We start from the raw sequence: 24,689 nt of genomic DNA, 5'->3' as shown, positions 1-24,689 counted from the left end.
AAGGCAAATCCCTACTCATTATTCATATTTTCCAAAATGTCTTGGCCTAGCTTTATTTTTTCAGATTATATTTAAAAAAAACTTAGCCAACTCCTTTCCCACTACCACCTGCTCCCCAAAGAAGACACTGTGGTTTTGATATGAATAGCATAATACTTAGGAAGTATTTCAGGAATAATGTAACACCCTTAAAAATATTCAGTCTTCTCTTTTAGGAGCTGCTTTACATTTATCCAAGTGGGTTTTAATGGATCTCAATTAAAATTTTGTTGTTTATTGACACAGTTCCCACATATTTATTATTTTACATTTTTACTGTCATTATAAAAAGGATGTTTCCTTTATTTTCTAACTGCTAGTGCTGCCATAAATGAAGAAAAATGTGTGTGTGTGTATAAAAGTTAATTCTGTATGCAGCTTTCAGGGAAAGACTGGTCATCTATTTTCAATTGCTATGTTTTCTGGCAGCCTCACAAGTTTGTGTCAATTTTCCAATGTCCTTTTAAGGTTATTTCTTTTAAGGGAGCTGTGAAGATGATAAGGAGAGGCAGAGGAACAGAGAGGTATAGAAGCCAACACTGTGTGGTATGATGATCCACCACCCAAAGCACAAAAAGGAGACTTAATACCCAATGGACTGGGATCTTCAATAGAAAAGACCTCAAGTTTTTTATTAAGTTTTTCATTATCTCCACCTACACAATCCATACAATATACTTTTTTATTATCTTTTACTACCTTTTTTGGGAATGGCAATGAAACAAATACCCAAAAGATATTTTCAAATAAGTTTATACTTTCCCCTACAACTTAAGAGCTGCTATGTCTTTGTACTACAAGAAATGCTCAAAGGAAATTCTTTGGGCTAAAGGGAAGCAATACTATAAACCACTTCTGAGGGAAATTAAAGAAGATACAAAGATGATATAAACTATGATCATAAACTTGGAAGACTCAATGTTGCTAATATGGTAATCTTCTTAAAATTGCTCTACAGATTCAATGGAATCCTAACCAAAATTCTAAAAAGTTTTTTCAAAAACTGATATATTGATTCTAAAATTTATGTAGAAAGACCTAGATTAGCAGAACAAGCCTGAGAAAGAAAAACAAAGCTGGAGAACTTGTACTATTTGATTTTCAGACATAAAGATACACTAATCAAGACACTGTGGTATTGGTATAAAAATAGACCTATAGTTCTATGGCAAATAACAGAGCCCAGAAACATACCCACAGATATATTGTCAACTGACACACAAAAGTACCAAGGAATTTAATAGGGGGAAAGAATGTCTTCCCAACAAATGGTATCAGAACTGGATTATCTTACAAAAAATAATAAACCTCAACATTTAAATTAAGTCACACCATACAGAAAAATTAACTAGAAATGGATCCGATATCAAAATATAAGAGTCACCACTAACAAGCTTCTAAAAACAAGCATGAGATTTTCTTGAACAGGACATAAAGAACATGAATTTTAAAAGAAAAAAATCACGGAAAGTCTTATATAGAATGTAGAAAGGACAATTACCACTTAGTTAAGTTTTTGAAAAATGGACAAAAGATTCAAGCAAATGTTCCACATACCATATGTATAAAGACGTCCAACGTCACTAATCAAGGAAATGAAAATTAAAATCACAGTGAGACACCATTACAGACCCACCAGAATGTTTAAAGTTAAAACAGACTAACAATATCAAATGTTGGCAAAATGGAGAACATTAGAACTCTCATACATTGCTGATGGAATCACAAAACTGCTGAATTAATTTAGTGAACCATATGGTAGTATAAGGTTAAATATACAATTAGAATACTACCAAGGTAATTCCGATTCTAGGTATTTATCCAAGACAGATGAAAATATATATCCAAAGGCTTATACGTAAGTCTAACAGCCAAAATCTGGAAACAATTCAGAAGTCCATAAAAAGGTGAACAGATAAACAAATAGTTGCAAATATATGCTATGGAGACCTACTCAGCAATAAAAAGGAATAAGAGTATATATAAAAATATATCAAAAAATTATACTAAATGAAAGCAGTCAAACAAAAAAGACAACATACTGTATGACTCCTATTATATAAAATTCTATCTAGAAAAGGTAAAACTTGAGTGACTGAGCTGGAGGGTCCAGGAAAGAGACTGACTACAAAGGGACATGAGAAAGCTTTTCAGGGTGAGGGAAATGTCCTGATCTTGACTGTGCTGGTAGTTATACAACTGTATACATTTACCAAAATCCATTAATCTGAAATCTTAAATGGATTAATTTTGCTATATGAATATTACCTCATAAAAATCATTAAAAACAGGTATACGGTATTAAAGATACAAGACGGTGAACATATCACTGATTTCTGGCACTTGAAATCAAACTAATGATGCTCACTGACATTTTTAGAGTCATGAAGAAATGTGACACTTATTTTCAAAACCTCATATAAACAACCTTCTCAAGCAAGCATATTTTTAGGTTGAAAAACAGTATTTTTTACTTGCCACCTACTTTTTGCATAGTAATCTGGATATACTGTCAGTCACCATGAACTGTTGGCTTTTCACTATTTTTGCTGTATCTTAAGATATAAAGCAGGATAAGTAGGCTGAGTCTTGCCCAAAAGCTGGTCTCTGTTAAGGAGATTGTATGCAGACTAGCCAAACTTTTGAGGAGTTTGGCTAAACTCCCCCCAAAAGGGGTATGTGCATCACCAAAAGAACCAGAAACCCCCCCCCAACCAAAAAAACCCCAATACTGGAGCAGGGAAAAGACAAGATGAATGTAGACTATCTTGCTGTACCAGAAAGTATTAAAGCTCAAAAAATTATGGAGACATGTCAGAAGGACACAGCAGATGGGCTTGAATGGGCTCCCACTAATCAAATCTGGGAATTTTGACTTCAAACTGACAGAGGGAATGGGAAAGCTCTTCTTCACAGCCTAAAGAGAATGAAAAAATGTAGAGGAATAATAGAAAAATAACAATTTTCAAGTCATCAGAAAAATGACTGATTCCAGCAAGAAATTACCACCAATACTAAAACTAAAGTGGATGAAAGTTTAGTAAAGAAGAAAGATTTACGTAATCTCAAAGTTATCTCTTCACAAATTATATTAATTACAAGGAAGAAGAAGAACCAGTTCCATGGAGAAACCTAGTGAACATCAACCCTGTCAAATGATCAAAGTAAATAACACCTACCAAACTGACATTGTGGGGGCACCTGGGTGGCTCAGTGGGTTAAAGCTTCTGCCTTCGGCTCAGGTCATGATCTCAGGGTCCTGGGATCGAGCCCCGCATCAGGCTCTCTGCTCAGTGGGGAACCTGATTCTCCCTCTCTCTATGCCTGTCTCTCTGCCTACTTGTGATCTCTGTCTGTAAATAAATAAATAAAATCTTTAAATAAATTAACATTGCGGGATGCCTGGGAGGCTCAGTCGTTAAGCATCTGGCTTTAGCTCAGGTCATGATCTCAGGGTCCTGGGATGGAGCCCCACATAGGGCTCCCCGCTCAGAGGGAGGCCTGCATTTCCCTCACCCACTCCCCCTGCTTGTGTTCCTCTCTCGCTTTGTCTCTCTCTGTCAAATAAGTAATTAAAATCTTAAAAAATAAATTGAAAAAATAAACATTGTGTGCTTCATGATGTAATGCACTGACAAGGATACAACAGCACTTATTTAATACCCTGCTATAAGATCATCACATGAATTTAATCATGAAGAAACATCTCAAAACCTAAACTGAAAGATATTCCACAAAACAAATGACCTATACTCTTCCAATATGTCAGTGTCATTAAAAATTAAGTAAATCTGGGGAATAAAAAAAAGTAAATCTGGAAAAATAAAATAAGAGGAAAACAGGAAAGGAGACAAACCATAAGAGATTCTTAACTATAGGAAACAAACTAAGGGTTGCTGGAGGGGATAGGGGTGATGGGGTGGGGTAACTGGGTAATGGGCATTAAGGAGGGCACTTGATGTAATAAGCATTGGGTGTTCTATGCAACTGATGAATCACCAAATTCTACCCCTGAAACTAACAGTATATGTTAACTAAATTGAATTTTTAAAAATTAAAATAAAAAATCAGTCTGAAGAACCATTCTAGATTAAAGGAGACTGAAGAATAGAAAATCAAATTCAATTAGTGATCCTAAATTGAATTTTGAATTAATTTTGAAACTATAAAGTCACTGGGACAACTGGTAAAATCTGAATGAGAGTCACAGATTAAATACCGTATTAAAGTTACCTTGACTGATTTTTGGTAAATGTACTGTGTAGTTTAGTAGGTGGATACCCTTATTCTTAGGAAATAGGGAAGTATATAAGGAAATATGGAGGAAGAGACAGGTATGAGGGGTATGAGGTCTGTAACTTCTGATATGGTTCAGGAAAATGTTTTATGTATTAATTCAGAGAGAAAGACCGAAAATGAATATTAAGGCAAATGCGGCAAAATGTTAACAACTGGTAAATCTAGGTGAAGGGTACTTAAAAGTTTTTATACTATTCTTGGGGCACTCAGGTGGCTCAGTTGGTTAAGCATCTGGCTTTGGCTCAGGTCATGATCCTAGGGTCCAACTACTCAGTGAGGGAGTCTGTTTCTCCCTCCCTCTTGCCACCCCCCTCACTTTGTGCCTTCTCTCTCCCTCACTTTCCCTCAAATAAATAAAATCTTTAAAAAAAAAGTTTTTATACTATTCTTACAACTTTTCAATAAATGTGAAATTATTTCTGGGGCATGTGGGGAGCTCAGCTAGTTACGCATCCAACTCTTGATCTCACCTCAGGATCATGCATTCAACCCACACTGGGCTCCACACTGGGCTCCACACTGGGCATGGAGCCTACTTAATAAAAAAATTTTTTAAAAAGTGAAGTTATTTCAAAGGAAAAAGGTAAAAAAGGTAAGGTGGACAAATGCTAAGCCATATTTCTCTCCCATAAGCCAAGGTCCCCTTGTCTCTCCCATCCTCTCCTTCATAAGCCCAGCTCTCTCGCCATTAAATTGTGTTTGCTTATGTTATGAGCTGCTACAATACACAGAAGAAAAGCAAAGAGAAAAATAAGACATGGAAGTTAACAGCTTTCAGGCTTCTCTTAATATCTCAACAACCTGAAGAAGACATTCAAAAGAGAGGAAGACATTTGCTACCAAGGGCCACATAGTAAATATTTTAGTATTTGAAGGACATATACAGTCTCTATTGCATCTCCCCCACCCCTTTTTTAAATAAATCAACTCTTTAGCCTGTGGTTATTACAAAAACAGGCTATGGGCTGGACTTGGAGACATACCATAGTTTGCTGACCCCTGACCCAATTATTAGATTTCTCCAAAAACTGTAACAAAAGTAGTTTTACTAGTCCCTGAAATAGCAAGGATATTACCAAATAAATAAAGGAACAAAAGTATGTCAGCATGGAAGTTCGTTCTTAGGGCAATAGTTAATAAAATTAAACTTTAAACAAAATATAAAGATTAACATTTCCTTAAGTTTGTTTCATAACTCTGACATTTGTCACCTTACAAGTTTTGGTATTTTGGAGGGTAAGAATGAGGAAGGACACTTACATAGTTGCTGATTTTCTTTATGAGAGATAACACTTCAGGAAAGGAAACTGAATAAATAATGACAAATTTCACTTGGGAAAGATAGGATAGCCTAGAGTTCAGGAATACTGATACAAAACTGAGGGGGTAACATTTTAGGACCATCCCTATCTAAATTCAAGACCATTCTTTGCTCTCTACAGGTGTTCTCCAAATTTAAATGATTTTTTTAAAAATCATACTATATGGTATAAAAAACCTAGGAATTTTAGAAGCATGTGCGTGCATGCATAGTTTTGTAATAATTATGTTAGCAAGCTCACCCTAGTAGATCATGGGCCTATAGCTGCAGCCATGTCTGCTACCTATGGCTTACTGACATTTCAAGCAATGAACTAAAAAGAGCTGACAAGATGCAACTCACTGATTTAAATGCCACTCTCCTACATCTTATTATTTTAAATGCCAGCAAGTCTAAGGAAAATGGCTCCACCGTTTTAAATGCTCATACTCTTTAAGGTCAGTTATCTAAAAAGAAACCTTACTTCATGTAAATTATTGCTTTTTACACTAATAAAATAAAAAATGCTGTGCTTAATACAATTCTTACTATATGTCAATTTTGTTACGCAAACCATCAAGCTAAAGAATAGGAAAAAACAAAGTCTGAAGTTTGACTACACATCAGGAATTAAATATGGTATTCAAAAAATACAACAAACCTACCATGAATGATTCTTATCCGTTTATCTAATTGTTACTACTTTTTATGGAAATTAAGCCTAAAATATAAGTGGCAAATGACTATTGTTACCACTACCCTTAATTCACCAGTATCCATTCAGCATTTGCAGTTATAGCTTTCCTTCCCTTATACCTATACAGTCATTAAAAATATTAAAAGACAAATGTAAACCACATCCACAGTCAATACCAAAGGTTTCTTATATCCTTCCACTGGCTGAAAATTAAAAATTTATACTATCCCCATTATCATCCACAATTCAATCAGAAAACTTCTGAATTTCAATTTGTTCTCCATTATGACTATGGATGTCCCTAGATGCCCAAGACCATTATAAACAGAAGGATACCAACTGAATATTTGGGGCAGTAATAGAAAAGCCTAGCTAAGGGTAATTTTGCCTTTTTCTGAACTCTTACAGCACATTATCTATATACTACTCTGACAGTACTAGTTTTATAACCTGTATTATAATTATTTACGTGTGGGGACACCTAAGTGACTCAGTTGGTTAAGCATCTGCATTCAGCCCAGGTCATGATCCCAGGACCCTGAGATTGAGTTCCGCATCTGGCTCCTTGCTCAGCAGGGCCTTCTTCTCCCTCTGTCTGCCACTCTCCCTGATTCTGCACACTCTCTCTCTTTCTGACAAATAAAAATCTCTAAAAAAAAAAAAAACAATTATTTTTGTGTGTGTATATATTTCTTACCTCACCACCTCCACTAGACTATAAACTTCTTGAAAATAGAAATCTGAAGCTAAAACTAATTTTTAATCATTAACAGTACCTTTATTTCAACCATAGTAGCTGGAATTTTTGGCATAATAAAAATAAAATACATAGCTACTGATTTTAACTTTAGAAATAAGGAACTGACAAAATTTTTTGAAAGAGGGGCACCTGTGCGGCTCAGTGAGTTAAGCCTCTGCCTTTGGCTCAGGTCATGATCTCAGGGTCCTGGGATCTAGCCCCGCATCAGGCTCTCTGCTCAGCAGGGAGCCTGCTTCCCCCTCTCTCTCTGCCTGCTTCTCTGCCTGCTTGTGATATCTCTCTGTCAAATAAATAAATAAAATCTTTAAAAACAATTTTTTTTGAAAGAAAGAAAAAAGCAAACTAATATTGTTAAATGTCAAATACTACCTAAACTATCTATAGATTTAAAACGTTAACCATTATCAAAATCCCAATGGCATTTTTTTTTGCAGAAATACAAAAATCCATCCTAAAATTCCTATGGAAACTCAAGGGACCCCAAAGAGCCAAAACAATCTTGAAAAGGAAGAAAGTTGGAGGTATCACACTTCCTAATTTCAAAACCTAATATAAAGCTACAGTAATCAAAACAATATGGTACTAGGACGCCTGGGTGGCTCAGTTGCTTAAGTGTATGTGTTTGGCTCAGGTCATGATCCCAGAGTCCTGGGACTGAGTCCCATGTAGGGCTCCTTGCATGGTGGGGAGCCTGCTTCTCCCTTGGCCTGCCACTCCCCCTGCTTGTGTGCTCTTTGACAAACAGAAACAACCACCAAAAAACCCCCCAAAACAAAAAACCAGTATGGTACTGGCATAAAGACAGACACATAAAATAATGGAATAAAAGAGAGAGCCCAGGGTGCCTGGGTGGCTAAGCCAGTTAAATGTCTGCCTCTGGCTCAAGTCACGATGTCAGGGTCCTGAGATTGAGCCCCGCGTCGGGCTCCCTGCTCAGTGGAGAGTCTGCTTCTCCCTCTCCTGCGCTCACATGGGCTCTCTCAAATAGATAAAATCTTAAAAAAAAAAAAAAAAAAAATAGAGCGCATGCCCAGATATAAACGACAGAGTGCCACTTAGGGGGAGAAAAAGACACTCTTCTGTTCAACAAATGGTATAGGGAAAATGGGATACACACATGCAAAAGCATGAAAGTAAATTCTTCCCTTATAGCATACACAAATACTAACTCGAAATGGATCAATGACTTAAAACTACAAACCTTTAGAAGAAAATATAGAGGAAAGGCTTCATAACACTGGATTTGGTAATGATTTTTTAAATGAAACCAAAAGAACAGGCAAAAAAAAGGTAAAAATAGATAAACTGGACATCAAATTCGAAAAGCTTCCATCCATCAAGGGTGTAAAAAGGTAACCAACAAAACAGGAGAAAATACTTGCAAATCAATTCTGATAAGGGCTTAATATTTAGAAAGAACGTCTACAACTCAACAACAAAAACCCAACTTGATTTTAAAATGGGCAAAAAAAGACTTGATAGATATTTCTCCAAAGAACATGTATAAATGGCCAACAAGCACATGAAGAGATGCTCAATGTTACTGATCATAAGGGAATGCAAATCAAAACTACAATAAGATACCACTTCACATCCATTAGAATGGCTACTATAAAAAAACAACAAATAAACAGGAAATAACCAGCGTTAGGATGTGGATACATTAGAATTTTTATGCACTATTGGTAAGAATGTAAGATGTTGCAGCCAATGTGGAAGAAGAGTTTGGTGGTCCCTCAAAAAATTAAAAATAGAACTACCACATGATCCAGCAATTCCACTTTTGGTATATACCCAAAAGAATTGAAAGCACAGTTTTGAAGAAATATTTGTACACTAATGTTCACAGTGGCATTATTTACAAAAGGTGGAAGCATCCAAGTGTCTACTACTGGTGGAACAAACCCACATGTCCATTGTTGGATGAGAAGAGAAAATGTGGTATATATATACAACAGGATATTACACTGCCTTTAAAAAGAAGGAATTTCTGACAAAAGCTGCAATACAGGAAACCCTGAAGACATTATACTAAGTAAAATAAATAAGCCAGTCAGGGAATGACAAATATCTCTTGATTTCACTTATGAGGTACCCACATCAGTTAAACTCAGGCACAAAAAGTAAATAGCGATTGCCAGGGGCTGGGAGAAGGGGAAATGGGGAATTATTTAATGGACATAGCTGCAATTGTAAGATCAAACAAATTCTGGTGTTTGGCTGCAAAAAAAAAACACCTGTGAATATACTTAACACTACTGAACTGAACACTTAAAAATGGTTAAAACAGTAAACATTATATTAATGTACATTTTAGCAAAATACAAAATAAAAAGAAATACAAAAGGCACAATCTAAATGCAAAGGACAGAAATCTGATAAAGAACAGGGGAAGCATGTCAGGTTTTGCACTCAGCACAGGGTCTGCTCCAGATTCTCTCCCTCCTCCTTCGCCCCTCCCCTTCTCCCTTGCTCATGTGCTTTCTCTCTCAAATAAATGAATAAATAAATAAAATCTTGCAAAAGGGGGTGGGGGGGCGAGAAGCAGGACAAATATGCTCTAAGAGGTGAAAAAACACAAGGAAAGCCTAATATGCAAATACCAGTTCCTAAGAATTGAAAGGAAAAAAGAAGACACACCTACACCAACGGCCAGAAAGAAAAACCTGGGTGGCTCAGTGGGTTAAGCCTCTGCCTTCAGCTCAGGTCATGATCCCAGGGTCCTGGGATCGAGCCCCACATCGGGCTCCTTGTTCGGCGGGGAGCCTGCTTCCCCCCTCCCCGGTCCCCGCCTGCCTCTCTGCCTATTTGTGATCTCTCTCTCTGTCAAATAAATAAATAAAATCTTTAAAAAAAAAAAAAGAAAAACTGACTCAGCACAAGACATTCAAATGAAACACTGAGGCTCCACCTAAAACGACTCTTTCTAACCTAAATTTTTGTAAAACCAGGAACATTCTAAATTGTCTGGGGCTTTGATAAATTTTAAGAATCTTCTCCTCAATAAAACCAAACCAAACCTCAAGCAATATTTCAAAATAGATTTTTCAGAGAATCATAATATTTTAGAGTTGAAAGTAACTCAAGATCTATTTCAATACCTGAAAAAAACCTGTCTTTTTACACTGACAAAATGTAAATGACACTGACAAAAATAAGATTAAAAAAAATCTAGACTTCATTTAGTGATTTAGTAATTTCCTACTTAAAAATGCATTGCTGGGGGGCACCTGGGTGGCTCAGTGGGTTAAACCTCTGCTTTTGGCTCAGGTCATGATCCCAGGGTCCTGGGATCGAGCCCCACATCGGGCTCTCTGCTCAGCAGGGAGCCTGCTTCCCCCTCTCTCTGTGCCTGCCTCTCTGCCTACTTGTGATCTCTGTCAAATAAATAAATAAAAATATTTTTTAAAAATGCATTGCTGGGAAAGAGAACAAAACTGGAGACCTCACACTTCCTGATTACAAATGATATCACAAATGCACAGCAATCAAAACAGTATGGTATTGGCAAAAAAACAGACACACAGATCAGTGGGACAGAACAGAAAGCCCAGAAATAAACCCATGCATATATAGGCAATTAATTTACAACAAAGGAGCCAAGAATGTACCACGGGGAAAGGCCAGTCTCTCCAATAAATGGTGCTGGGAAGACTGAACAGCCCACATTACAAATAAATGAAACTAGACCACTGTCTTACACCATACATACAAATCTCAAAACAGATTAAAGACTTGTACGTAAGTCCTAAAACTGTGTAACTCCCAGAAGAAAATATAGGCAGTAAAGTCCCTTGACATCAGTCTTTGGGATCATTTTTTAGATTTAACACCAAGAGCAAAGGTAACAAAAGCAAAACAAAACAAAACAAAACAAAAAACTGTATCAAATAGGCTTCATCAAACTATAAAGCTTCTGCTCAGAAAGGAAACTATCAACTAAGTAAAAAGGCAACTGGCTGAATGGGAGAAAATATTTGCAAATCACGTATCTGTAAGGGATAAGAAATCGATTAAAAATGGGCAGAGGATCTGAAAAGACATTTCTCCCACGACATATGGATGGACAACAGGTACCTGAAAAGATGCTAAGCATCATGAACCATGAGAGAAATGCAAATCACAACTAGAAGGAGGTATCACCTCACACCTGCTAGAATGACTATTATCAAAAAAGGCAAGAAACAAGTGTTGGTGAGAATGTGGAGAAAAGGGGATCCTTATGCACTGTCGGTAGGAATGTAAACTGGTACAACCACTATGGAATACAGTATGGATGTTCCCCCAAAAATAAAAAATAGAACTATATGATCCAGCAATTCCACTTCTGGGTATGTACCCAAAGAAAATTAAAAAACTAACTTGAAAAGATTTATGCACCCCTATGTTCATTATATTATTTACAATAGCCATGATATGGAAGCAACCTGGGTTGACGGATGAAATAGATAAAGAAAATGCGGTCTAGGGATGCCTGGGTGGTGCACTTGGTTAAGCACCTGGTTAACAGTTCAGATAGTGATCTTGGGCTCATGGGATTGAGCCCCATGTCAGAATTCATGCTCAGCACAGGGTCAACTTAAGACTTTCTCACCCTCTCCCTCTGCCCCTCCCCACCATGCTCAAGTTCTCTCTCAAATAAATATTTATTTAAAAAAAGAAGAAGAAAAGAAAAGAATATGGTCTATTTATCTACACACAATGGAAAAGGGACAAAATTCCAATTACATTTATAAATCCTGGGAAGGTAATGTACAGCATGGTGATTATAGTTAGTAATACTGTATTACATCTTTGCAAGTTGCTAAGAGAGTAAATCCTAAAAGTCCTGATTAAAAGAAAAAAACTGTAACTATGTGTGGTGATGGATGTTAACTATGTAATTGTGTGGTGATTATTTTGCAATATATATAAATACTGAATCATTGTTCTATATATAAAACTAATGTTATATGTCAATTATATCTCTGATTAAAAAAAATAAAAACAACAACGAAATGGTTTAAAAATGTCACTGCCAGAAGAGGCAATTTTACTAATTTTCAAAGTATCTTTTTTTTCTGCTCGTGTAACTAGAAAACTGCAAGTAGCCGTTCCAATGAGGAGTACAGTTACTAAAGCCTATTTCTCCCTTATTGTTTTTTTAAACATCATTAAGACTTTCTCACCCTCTCCCTCTGCCCCTCCTCACTTTTCTTTGACCTCACTGTGAGCAAGGCAGTTAGCCAGGGTTCTTATACTTAGGTATTTTTGCCTCATTTATTTCCTGCCAACTGTTAACTCCTATAATTACACTGACTGTATTCTTATTTCAACAGGAATCTCCCATTATTATTCAGTAACTAATTTGTCAATTTTTTTTTTAAGATTTTATTTATTCATTTGTCAGAGAGCGAGCGAGCAAGCAAACGCACATGTGGGAGAGGGGCAGGGGAGAAGCAGGCTCTCCACTGAACTAGGAGAGCAATGCAGGACTGGGCTCTCCAATGAGCAAGGAGTGCAATGCAGGACTTAATTCAAGGACCCTGGGATCACGAGCTGAGCCAAAGGCAGACACTTAACTGACTAAGCCACCCAGGTATACCTTTGTTGATTTTCTTACAATCTTGCTTTCTTCAACTGTTCCCACCTTTTAATAACCTTAACCTCTTCCTTTATTCCAGATCCTTTTCTTCCAAGGGTATAAACATTACATAAGTTTTCTCCTGCTCCCCACAAAACCTTTACTTAAACCAACAGCCCATTCTTTCTCTGGTCCTGTTCTCTCCTCTCATTCCTGTCAGTGACAACTTTTCAAACTAGTAAACTATTATCCATTTCTTAACTCCCACAACATCTACTTATTCATTAACCCTGTCAGACTTATAGTGTGGCTCCTACAGCCAATATTCTTGAGAAGCTATTCTCTCAAACCCCACTGTAGTATGTTTGGGGCTCCCTGTCAACACATTTAGGGCCCACTTGGGGAAACTGCATAGGAGCCCATATTGGTACAACAAACACAACTCATACTCATTACACAGTAGGGGCCAGGGAGGTATCTGATCTAAGATGGGCAACTCATTCATTCTATGATTCTATCTTCCTTTCAATCTGATTCTTCTACTTCCTAAAATGAAGGTCTTCAGCTCTTAGTATTTTGCAGTTTATCCCTCATCAATGATTGATCTGCTCAAGTATTCCAATCACATGTATTCAGAAACCCTACAAATAAGTATTCAGCTCAGACCTCTTATTTCAACTCCTTGTCTGTTGGACATTTCCAATTAAATGTTTGCTTTCACCACAAACTGCTTTTGCTAATAACCTCATTATCCTCGCTATAAAAATTGGCCACCACACCTTTCCCCTTCTCAGTTCTCAACTTCTATTAATTCACCATGCTAAGTCATCCTGGCTTGGAAAGCTTAATGTCAGTATCATTTCTCTCGCCCTTATTTATAAACTCACTAATCACTAAGTTTCAACACTTCTTTATTCTAGATTCCTTACATACACATCTTCCTTATGTATCTTCACAGCAACAACCTTAATTCAGGCTCATTTGCTGTTTATTACAAGAGCTTTCTCTAATTTTCTCATTATAAATTCCTCTGCATTACAACCTAAAAATGACTACCAAACCAATCACTCTAAACACAGAGCTTTTAAGGGTTCAGGATGCATTCTATTTCCTTGATGAAGTGTCATCCACTTCCCCTCTCAAGTGTTTTAGTACTTAAATTTTCTTGTATATACTATCTTTTAGAATATTATATAGTAGAATGAAGGGGATTTTACTCTCAATGTTTCCTACCTATTTAACTCTCCCTAATTTAAATCTCCTTTAATTGCATTAGTTTAGTTATCCATGGTCTCACCAACAGTCCATAAGGAAGAATCAGTGTTTTACTTCTTTGGTATACCCTCTGGCCTACCACAGATCCAGACACTTAATAAATGTGCCAAATGATTAGTCTGTTGGTTCACTCTGACCACATAAAATTTAACACAATAGAGATAACCACTGACTACAGGTTTATTGAGGCCTTTTGTTATAGGGAAAAATCTACAGGTGAGTAGGAGTTCAAAAAAAAAACCCACTTCGGTATTTAACGGGATCCTGCACTGAGCACCGATACACTGAGTCAACTGGGTTTCCTTAATCTTTTAAAATAATCTATATAAAAGGCCTCTGAAGTACAAGGTTAAGTCTCACAATTTAAACCCACAGAGTTAATGAAGAAATTAATTCATCATGTACTAACTTGTGGTATCCATTTAACTCTGCCCTGTGTCTATTTAAATCTCATAAATAAGTAACCTTTAAAACTCTCATATTTCTTTCTCATCCCTAATAGATACGCACTATATTTTTTCCCAATGTTCCTTTCATATAGTACATACTATGAATATTTAATGATCTGTGGTACTCTGCGACAAGATGACAGACAAGTTATATCAAGTACCAATGAGTATACCCAAACTAATATATTGGACATAAATACGTGTTGTGGAATACTATGAGAAAACAGTAAGAAGATTCATCATTTGCTCTTACTGTAAACTTTCAATGTGCTAAAGTAGCAATAAAAGTAAAATGTTAAAAGGATATATCTAAACTTCTAATTAATATACACTCATGAACCAGAGGAAATTATAAAATGTTCAGACTAAATGCAACATGACAGACTAATGATAAATATGAAAAGAATCTCAATACGTGATTCCTCAGCTAGCTGGGCAATGAAGGGTATCTGTGTGATCTGGCTCTAAACTTATCTCTGTTTAAATCCAAAAATAAATGTTCTGCTCCACCTATGACATGCCCCTCTCACCTCTGCCTATGTATTTTTCAAAAATGCAGCTCAAGACCTGCCTTCTTAAAACACTGTCCTAAAATGCTAGTTAAATACTAAACTTACTAACAGTCTTATAACAAATTTCCTTAGAGCACAATTATTTTAGATTTTGGTATAACATCTTCTCTCCCATTATCCCTAGTTAGTAAAATATCCATGCTCTTTACTCTACAAGCGCTATCTCTACTCTACTTCAGCAAAACAAGCACAGCTATACCATAGATTTATTTATCACTTAGAGTTAGTCCATTTTTAGGGACAATAAGTACTGAAAGCAATGTTTTATTCTTCTTATCTCTCCAACCCCCTCTCACAATTCTCAACTGACTCTTCATACTACCAACACAATTAATAAAAACCTCTAGTTTTTTTGATCTAGTAATGATCCTCTAGTATCAGCAAAGATACCTACTGCCTATCAGTAAAGATACCTAGTGCCTAGACCTTGCTTTCTTATACAATTTTCTAAATAGAAGAAACTAAAGTTCCTTGGGGAAATCCAGAGCTGAGACAGAGAAAGCAAAAGTAAGTCTGGGATATTTTCTGGTACCAAAAGAGAAAAGAGGTGCTATTTAAAAAAAAAAAAAATTATAGAAACTTGTAAAAAAAAAGATGAGGAACCAACTTGAAAGAACTCTTAATGGCCAAATCTAGGACACTGAACTATAAAAATGATTGTAATGAATTATAATTCATAGAGTAAGAATCCATGATTCCGTATTGATAGGTAAATAAATACATAAATATAGAAAAGGGAAAGGTCTTCCTTAGAGTAGAATTCCAACTAAGAGAAGCAGAATAATGGAAAATCATTTGGTAAACACTAGGTAGTAATTTTTCAAGCAACATTCACCAATGGGTGCCAAAATTAGTACACGATGAGAAACTAGTATGATGAAAAAGATATTTACGAAATCTCAAAGTACCTCTCCACAAGATACCTATTAAGTCTGAAAGTGGAAAAAAAAATAAAAACCTTACAATAGAGAAAACTGGCAGACATCACCTTAACTAACTGATCAAGGAAAACATCACCAGGTGCTTCCCAATAGGGTGCACTAAGGATCATACGTTATTCTGTGGAATTCTTGCCAAAAAAGCATAACCTAAAATCAATCATGAGGAATCATCAGACAAACCTAAATCGAAGCAACACTGTATAAACCAATGTCAGTATTCTTCAAAATTTATAAAAGGCAAAGCAAAAAATACTATTCCAAACTAAAGGAGACCAAGAATACATGACAATTAAACATAAAGTGTGATCCTAGATTGGATCCTAGACCAGAAACATAATGTTACTGAGATCACTGGCTAACTGTGAAAGGTTTATAGATTAAATAATATGGCATCAATGTTAATTTCTTTTGATTTTTATAACTGTATTGTGGTTATATAAGATGGTAACATTTGGAAAGTTTGGGCAAAGGGTATACATTAGCTCTTTTTACTGTTTTTGCAACTTTTGTTAAGTCTAAAATTATTTTTAAAAAGAAGCTAAAAAAAGTATAAAAGCCTGAGTGTGTACATATATAACATATAACTGTGTGTATATGCTTGTCACATGTAAGCACTCAAAAATTAGCTATTAATATAATTCAAGTATATTAAACCTTATTTAGTAAAGTTACTCATTTAGTAAATATTTTACAGAGTACCCAGTATGTGTCCAACAGAAAAGAAAGAAAGCAGCCAGTGGGGCACGTACTCACTAGTAGATTCCTCGGCATAGCTGAGATTGGCTATTTCAAATACATTCATGTCCATTTACATTCTGTTTCTCTTCTCTCTTTCAAACTGAGTCATTCCAAGTTCTAGTTTAATTCCTGCTGTTAATGACCCTCTTCCTAGTTATCAAAATGCATGTATTCTAAAAACATGGATCAAATTCAAGCCATATGACGTTGCCTATAATAGTCTCTCAAATCCTTCAAATTTCTTATTTTTAAAACTGGGATGCCCTTCGCCTAGGTGGCTCAGTGGGTTAGAGCCTCTGCCTTTGGCTCGGGTCATGATCCCAGTGTCCTGGGATCGAGCCCCACATCGGGCTCTCTGCTCTGCAGGGAGCCTGCTTCCTCCTCTCTCTCTCTGCCTGCCTCTCTGCCTACTTGTGGTCTCTGTCTGTCAAATAAATAAGTAATATCTTTAAAAAAAAAAAAACACAAAAAAACTGGGATGCCCTTAACCAACTTTATACAATTCTTGTGAGGATTTAAATAGGAACAAGTAAAAGTAACTGGCACATAGTAGATATTCAAAAAATGTTACTTTCATATCCCTTAAAAATTTCATTTTCTAACCACTATAGAATCTTGAAGGGTAGATCAACAATTGTTTTACTTATCTCCAGGTGAACCCCTGTTCTATTTTCCAAAGAGATTACTCTGTATTTTTTACCTATACATTTTATAAAGTAAGTATAAAAAATGTGCATTTACTCTATCCATTTTAACAGCTCCTGTATATACACAAAAGTCCAAAAGAAAAAACATGCATAACCTCCATTTCTTTCCCAACTATCAGACCAATATTTCCAACAGCTTTTCCAAATATCTGGATATCTCATCATGCCACCTTCAAACTCAAGATTCCACTATTATGCTCTATGCTGCCACCTATTGGCTATTACCATACTCTGCAGAGATTTCCTCCTCTTGGATTCTTAAAGCCAAACTTAAAAAGCACAAGCTTTAACCCACTGGATATATTTACTTCCACATTCTAGTTCTTTTCAGATGAGATGCTCCAAGTGCCTTCAAAAAGTTTTAGTTCAATCACTTTAAGTCTAACACAATTAGAGATACATAGCTGACAATTTACATCTTCTAATAAGCTTTCTACTTTTCCTATTTTCCGCTATAGATGTTATGGCTGTGTCTGAAAAAAATAAATGCTAAAGATAAATAGTGAAGTGTCTAACGGAAAATATCAGCTTTCCGAGAACTAGCTAAATTGTCAAATGGAAATATTCTTTCTAATTAGAAAAGCAACTAGAAATTGAGGAATAAAAATAATAAGAACAGCTGTTTTAAATGCTACATGGTTCCATGCCTTGCTATTTCTGTCTTCTAAAAATACTCATACAATAGTTTACCTCACATAGCAATGGAAAACTCAATCATATTACAAGAATATACTGTACTCAATTACTGAACAAAGAAGGGCTTTCTTCCCAACCCTACCCTAAAAAAGGTAATTAATAGCTGCTCCTTCTATTCCACGAAAATGCCTCTTAAATGACTTGTTCAATAGCCACAACATGCATGCATATGCATGCACACACACACAGTTTAAAGTGATCAATTACAACTTCACTGATACTTAATTTATGGTCTTTCTCAAACCACACTGAATTTCAAAACACTGTTCACATTAATTCAGTGATAACAGACCATCCTGGATAGCCAAAATAACAACTTTTCATGTAGTAAGCTAGAAAAGGAAACCACACTGAAAAGCTCTTAAATTGGCTTTCAGATTTTAAAGCAATTTGCTAACAATGGTAAATAATGGTACAGTGGTTACAAGGAGGGGTAAAAAGAATACACAACATGGTTCAGTGTTCAGAGGTTGACAATGTACTTCAGAACATAAGACACAAACACGGAAAACGAGGAACAAAAGAAGGCAGACTTTTAATTGACAAATAATTGTTATTAATACTACAACAGTGTGAAGGGTTGAGACAGCAGTAAGAGCAGAAGTATACCACTGATATGGATAGGAGGTTGAACGCTTAAGCTAAGAGTTAAGGGCAGAAGAATTTAAGCTATAAAGAACAATTGGTATGCAATGCTACAGTCTAAGTAGTAAAAGCATGTTGTTTACTACAAACGACTGCACCAGTTTATCTGAAAGAAAACTGTACAGAAGACTTGTGGGGTATCATTAAAAAGAGGGCAGCAGTAGAAAGACAAGTGGACTGACCTGTGGAGAGTACTGAGGCAGAGAACATTAGGCTAATGAATCCAGAATACAATGAAAAAAGTCACTGGAAACGGAGCATGGGATAATGTTTCCACACTATTTGAGGGATGAGGGCTGGCGGGAAGGAGTTTAAACTTGTAGCAGTGTTTAAAAGACTGAAGAAAACTAAAAAAGACCAATCATGTTATTTCAGTAGTCTAGAAATAATGCTAATGGTATGAACTACAGTAATGACTGTGGGGAAAAAAAAGAATAAAACTCCATATGAGGGAAGAATTTATGGAATCTGGTCAATGATTCTGTTAGAAGCCTACGAGCCGGGGTGAGAAATTAAAAACATTTCCGAAGCTTTAAAACAGGGAACAGGGGGGTGCCTGGGTGGTAAAGTGTCTGCCTTCAGCTCAGGTCATGATCCCAGGGTCCTGGGACTGAATCCCACATTGGGCTCCCTGCTCAGTGGGGAGTCTGCTTCTCCCTCTACCCCTAACCCCTGCTCCCTCTCGTTCTCACTCTGACAAATAAAAAATAAATAAAACAGGGAACACAGGCACCTGGGTGGCTCAGTCGGTTAAGCATTTGACTCTTGATCTTAGCTCAGGTTTTGATCTCAGGGTTATGAGTGCAAGCCTACCACTGGGATCCACGCTAGACGTGGAGCCTACTTAAAAAAATAAAATAAAACAAAACAGGGACCAGAAGTACCATTAAAAAAAAAAAAATGTAAGATAGGAAACCATTATTAATAAATATTTCCAACAACTGAAATATGTTTCTAAACCAAAACTCCATTAATATTTAACACAGAGCAATAAAAACAGAAACCCAAAGGTATAGCTGATTTTTACAATTAAACAGCATTCATGCTCAAATAGTATAAAGTAACATCTTATACTAAAGCATAAACCATAGTTTGTCATAAAGCTACATGAACTGTAACTACTTGACCCATATCCATGTTACTGCTTTTAGTACAAATGACTCCCAGTGCTTGAATTATCATGTACTTCATATTTAAAATAAACCAACAGTTTGAGATCTAGCTAATTATTCTGCCTAGTGAACTATACAAATAAAGCAATGCATGGTGGGATACAGATTTCTCAATAGGCTAATCAACATACTAGAAGCAGTCTAAATACCAAAACTGAGTTACTATCAAATCTTTTATAAATAAATATGGAATCACATCTTCCTTTTCCTATAAATCTTCCAACAAAGTAATCAAATTTTGAAAAAATAAAAACTATAAAACACCACTCTAGGAAGTTCCACAAGTTTTTTGGTTACCTTTACTTTATCTCTTCTCAAGCAACAGAATAGACAATTTTCATCAAAAGTCCAATCGGAAATGTTTTCAGGTTCACAGTCTGCAAAAATAGTGGGAATACTAAATTAACAGTCAAGAAAAGGAATTTCTTAGGAAACAAATGAGAATATAAAAAATATTTATTTTAACAACAAGAACAAAAACCCTAAATAGTAGACGGTTTCCTTATTTGTCTTAAAATTCTTAATAACTGCCCACTGGTATATGTACCTTAATACATGTATTTGCATTATCAACACAAAAAGATGCTTACAAGGATACAGCTTTAACTCACATAAAATTGAATAAAAAGGAGATGGAGGCTTAAATCACAAAAATATCATATATGTCACGAGGAAGAATTTGAAATACCAAAAGAAAAAAAAAAAAAGAATTTGAATACCTTTAAATAAACTGAGATCTTTTAATAATGCAGGTCCAAACAGCCCTTCAAGAATACTTTCAAACCCTGAAAGGATAAGAAAAAATCCAAATTACAGTAATACTCCCTATGGTAATGTAATATCAATCTGTTGCTGAAAAAATGATAGTGTATTCTGCCAGTTCTCAAGGATCCCCAGATTATTGAAAGGATGCTGAGGAAAGAGTGTCAATGACAAATTTAAAAGAAGCATTTGCAGTTCTGTCCATGATTAACATTCAATACCAATTCAAAGCACATTCAAGAACAATACAAAACAGACACCACTAGAAATAACCAAAGAATGAATGGAAATTCGTGGGTTCTCTTATCATTTTACAAAAATCCCAATACCTCCCTACATAAATGCCCAAACTCCATTTTTAAAAAGGCACCTTTCCCAATAAAACGTCAAATTGTTTCAAATTTCCACAGCATTCTACATTAATCTAAATAGCATGTTTCTGAATATCAACCGAGGTCATAGGTTTTTCAAGCTAACAGTTTTTGAAGAAGCAAAATCCTCACTGAGAACACCTTTATCACTAAAGAAAAAGGTCACAACATAGTATTTTAAAAGAAAATGACGTTGTAATTATTTCACATTGCCACAGTAACTACTTGCTGGTTCATTTATGAAGGTAGAACCCACTAGCTATACACACAAAAAATTCATATATACCTATACATCAATATTTAAAATATTATCTATCACCTTTTACCAGTATATAAAAACTTTTCTCATTTATTACCTCAAACACTGCTGATCAACTCAATGAAAACAATTTTAAAATCTTGGCCATCTTGCTGTTTCCTATGGTTCATTAAGAGAAAAAGGAGTGAAAAGAAGAAAGGAATCAGACTGTAACTTTATACAACATAAAAGAAACAATGGGTTAAGAGTAGTGGTTCCCAAACTATGGACCTCACTGGGAGCTCAAACAGTTACAAAGGGTCCATGAATCCATATAAACTTAAAGCATGAGCTTCAGAAGAATATGTCTTGTACATTCAGTATACATAGTACTTTTCAAATGCATAAAAATGCTACTGTAATCAAGAAAATACAAAAAGTGTTACTGAATTTCTAGTATGTACTATGTATTTTGTGGCACTAAGTATTCTGTCACATAGTCTACTATCACTTACAGGTTTATAATTTAAAAACAAAAAAGTTACAATGGAATATTACTCAGCCAGCATAAAGAATGAAATCTTGCCATTTGTAAGGATGTGGGTGGAGCTAGAGTATTATTACTACACTAAGTGAAAAAAGTCAGTCAGAGAAAGACAAATATCCTATGATCTCACTCATGTGGAATTTAAGAAAACAGATGAACATATGGGACAGAGGGAGGGAAAGGAGAGAGGGAAATAAACCATAAGAAAATCTTAAAGAGAGAACAAATGGAAGGTTGATGGAGTGATATGGGTGGGGGGATGGGTGAAGGGTATTAAGGAGGGCACATTTTGTGATTGAGCACTGGGTTTTGTATGTAAGCAATAAATCATTGAATTCTATTCCAGATATCAATATTGGACTGTATGTTACCTGAATAAAACTTAAATTTAAAAAAAAAGTACTCTTATTGTCAAAAGAAAGGGAGACCCACTAATTTAAAATACTATACCCAGGTGGATACATGAAGTCCACACACACAGTTAGCATTTATCACAATCACCATAAAGGGTTCTGAAGACAAAGGGGTAGAAGGATGGTCCTTAGAAAAAGTATTTTATTTCATTAAATAACACAGGAGCGCCTAGAAAGTTCAGTCAGTGGAGCATGAGACTCTTGATCTCAGGTTTGTAGGCTTGAGGCCCTCGCTGGGTGTAGAGATTTCTTAGAAATAAGATCATAAAAAAAAAAATTAAAATGACTGAAATTTAAGAATAATAATGCATGGGGCGCCTGGGTGGCTCAGTGGGTTAAGCCTCTGCCTTCGGCTCAGGTCATGATCTCAGGGTCCTGGGATCGAGCCCCGCATCGGGCTCTCTGCTCAGCAGGGAGCCTGCTTTCCCCTCCCCCTCTACCTGCCTCTCTGCCTACTTGTGATCTCTCTCTGTCAAATAAGTAAATAAAATCTTAAAAAAAAAAAAGAATAATAATGCAGTGTAAAGGATTTTTTTTTTTTTTTTGGTCCACAATATTAAAACCACTGTTTTCAATACAGTAATCTGCAGAGTTTGCATTATCAACACTGTAGTTAGAGCTAATTTTTCTATACTATATTCTAGACTCTCGATTTTTCATTTGTTATCAAGAAGCAATTGTTTTTCAACTCTCTTTAATTTCTTCCCATCAAAGTTATTCCAAGGATATTAACAAAATCAACCTACCCGTTCAACCAAATTAGAGTTATCTGTGCCTTTTACTATCTGCCTACTATAATCAGAACTTTTCCCACTGATTTACTATGGCCTCTCCTCCCCACATTAGGGAGGAGAAAGGGTTGAACTGGGGTTTAGAGGTTAGGTAGATGTGGTAAGAGAAGGAAAAAGGAATTGCTATCTTGGGCCTACAAACTAGATATTCTCAACACTGGTTTTTTTTTTTTTTTTTTTCTTCCCTTAAATGAATCCTATAGTCTGTCTCCAACTGTAAAACTCTATTATACAAATACTAAGGAAAGCATTTTAATAACCTGAAGTACCAAGCACACAATGCAATTAGCTAAAGGAGATTACAGGTGGCTCTTGTCCCAAAGAGCATATCTACTACGCTTTCACTTGATTTGTATGAAATTATAACAAATTCCAAACTTGTATACTAAGCATAAATTCTTGAAAAGGAAAAATGTAAATATATCAAGAATACTCAGAACAAAAAAAAGGCAAAAGCTTTGAGAAAGAAATTTTTAAAAATTACAAAAGATAACAGAATCTGAAATAAGAAAATAAAAACTTCATCAATAACACATAGACACTAACAAAAACTGAACCACATATCAAAAAACCACGAAAGGGAAAAGGCCAAAAGGAAATCAAACAAGAAAAAAATCTGGTGCTTTAACCAAATTCTGATCAAAATGCTGTAAACAGGTCACCCCTACTTTGCTCATATCTGTAACATATGTTAAACCTTACAAATATTATCAATTAGAAGCTATAAAGCCATATTTTGCTACCCTCTATTAGCTGAATTTAATGCTATTCAGTTTTATTAAGTATTGAATTTAGCAGCTGCACAGCAACAAGAAATGCCTCATGTGCTATGCTTGACATTAACAAAAAGCAAGTAAGAACAAATGTATTCAAAATTTATACCATGATCTCACAGAAAAGCCATGAGATCAATAATAAAATGCCAAGGAAAATTAAATAAATACTGAAAAAGACAGCCATGTCATTATGTTCAAACACTAGGGCTTAAAAAGCATCTTTATGTAATATATTACATATAAGGAAATATTAATAATCTTAAAGGACCTATTTAGTGTCTCAAGAATTCCTATCCAACATCACAAATGGTCTCAATGTTGGTCTCCAGTCTTTTCCTCACCACAACCTTCACTATGTTTTCAAACTATTCCTAAAACACTGCTTTTTGACAATGCTACTATCCATTCAGAGAAACTCTACTTTGTTTAAAAAACAAATCCCAAAATCTTAAGTTCAATAATCAAAGCTGCTTATAATTTGGTTCCAAGCTACCATAAGCAGCCTTATGTCCCAGAACTTCGCACTCATTCTCACAGCTCCAATCACATTGGTATTCTGATGTATTTAGTCATCACTTACACCTCCTAGTATTTTCTCAAGCTTTTCCATTTCACCTCGGCCCACATAAATTATCTCCCTCAAGGCACTCTTCAGTTTGTTCAACAAATACATATTTGTTTACTCAATATATACTAACTGACAGCCTACACCCAGGACAGTGGCAGGCACTGAGCAGGCAATGGTGAACAGACATGGTACCCGCCCTCATGAAGCTTGGGTTTCTAGTTCCTCAGAATTCATTTATCACTCTCCCTTTTTAAATGTCAATTGTTTATGTTTTGTTTTCTGCACATGCAAAGCCCTGTCTATGCAAGTATTCTGTCAAATAAAATTTGTAATAGGCTATCTAAGCCTTTTTTTCCTTTTCTTTTCATAC

At 35.6% G+C, this 24,689-nt stretch overlaps 1 protein-coding gene across 4 annotated transcripts in view; it reads right to left on the bottom strand.

Annotated features, from left to right (window-relative positions):
* Nucleotides 1-24,689, bottom strand: part of LOC111145386 (ligand-dependent corepressor-like) — a 144,714-nt gene that overhangs the window by 57,422 nt on the left and 62,603 nt on the right. For all 4 annotated transcript variants that reach the window (XM_022500257.1, XM_022500255.1, XM_022500256.1 and 1 more), the window contains exons 3-4: nucleotides 20,573-20,638; nucleotides 20,151-20,230 (exon numbers count right to left, since the gene is read on the bottom strand). Coding sequence is in view for 3 of the 4 variants with exons in the window: in XM_022500255.1 (XP_022355963.1) it covers nucleotides 20,151-20,230; nucleotides 20,573-20,638 (146 nt within the window). In the remaining variant the exon portion in view is untranslated. The remainder of the gene's footprint in view (nucleotides 1-20,150; nucleotides 20,231-20,572; nucleotides 20,639-24,689) is intronic.

Source organism: Enhydra lutris, unplaced genomic scaffold (assembly GCF_002288905.1).
Source record: "Enhydra lutris kenyoni isolate GAN:26980312 unplaced genomic scaffold, ASM228890v2 scaffoldscaffold12, whole genome shotgun sequence".
In the NCBI taxonomy this organism is placed as follows: domain Eukaryota; kingdom Metazoa; phylum Chordata; class Mammalia; order Carnivora; family Mustelidae; genus Enhydra; species Enhydra lutris.
This window is presented reverse-complemented; position numbering and strand designations above follow the sequence as displayed.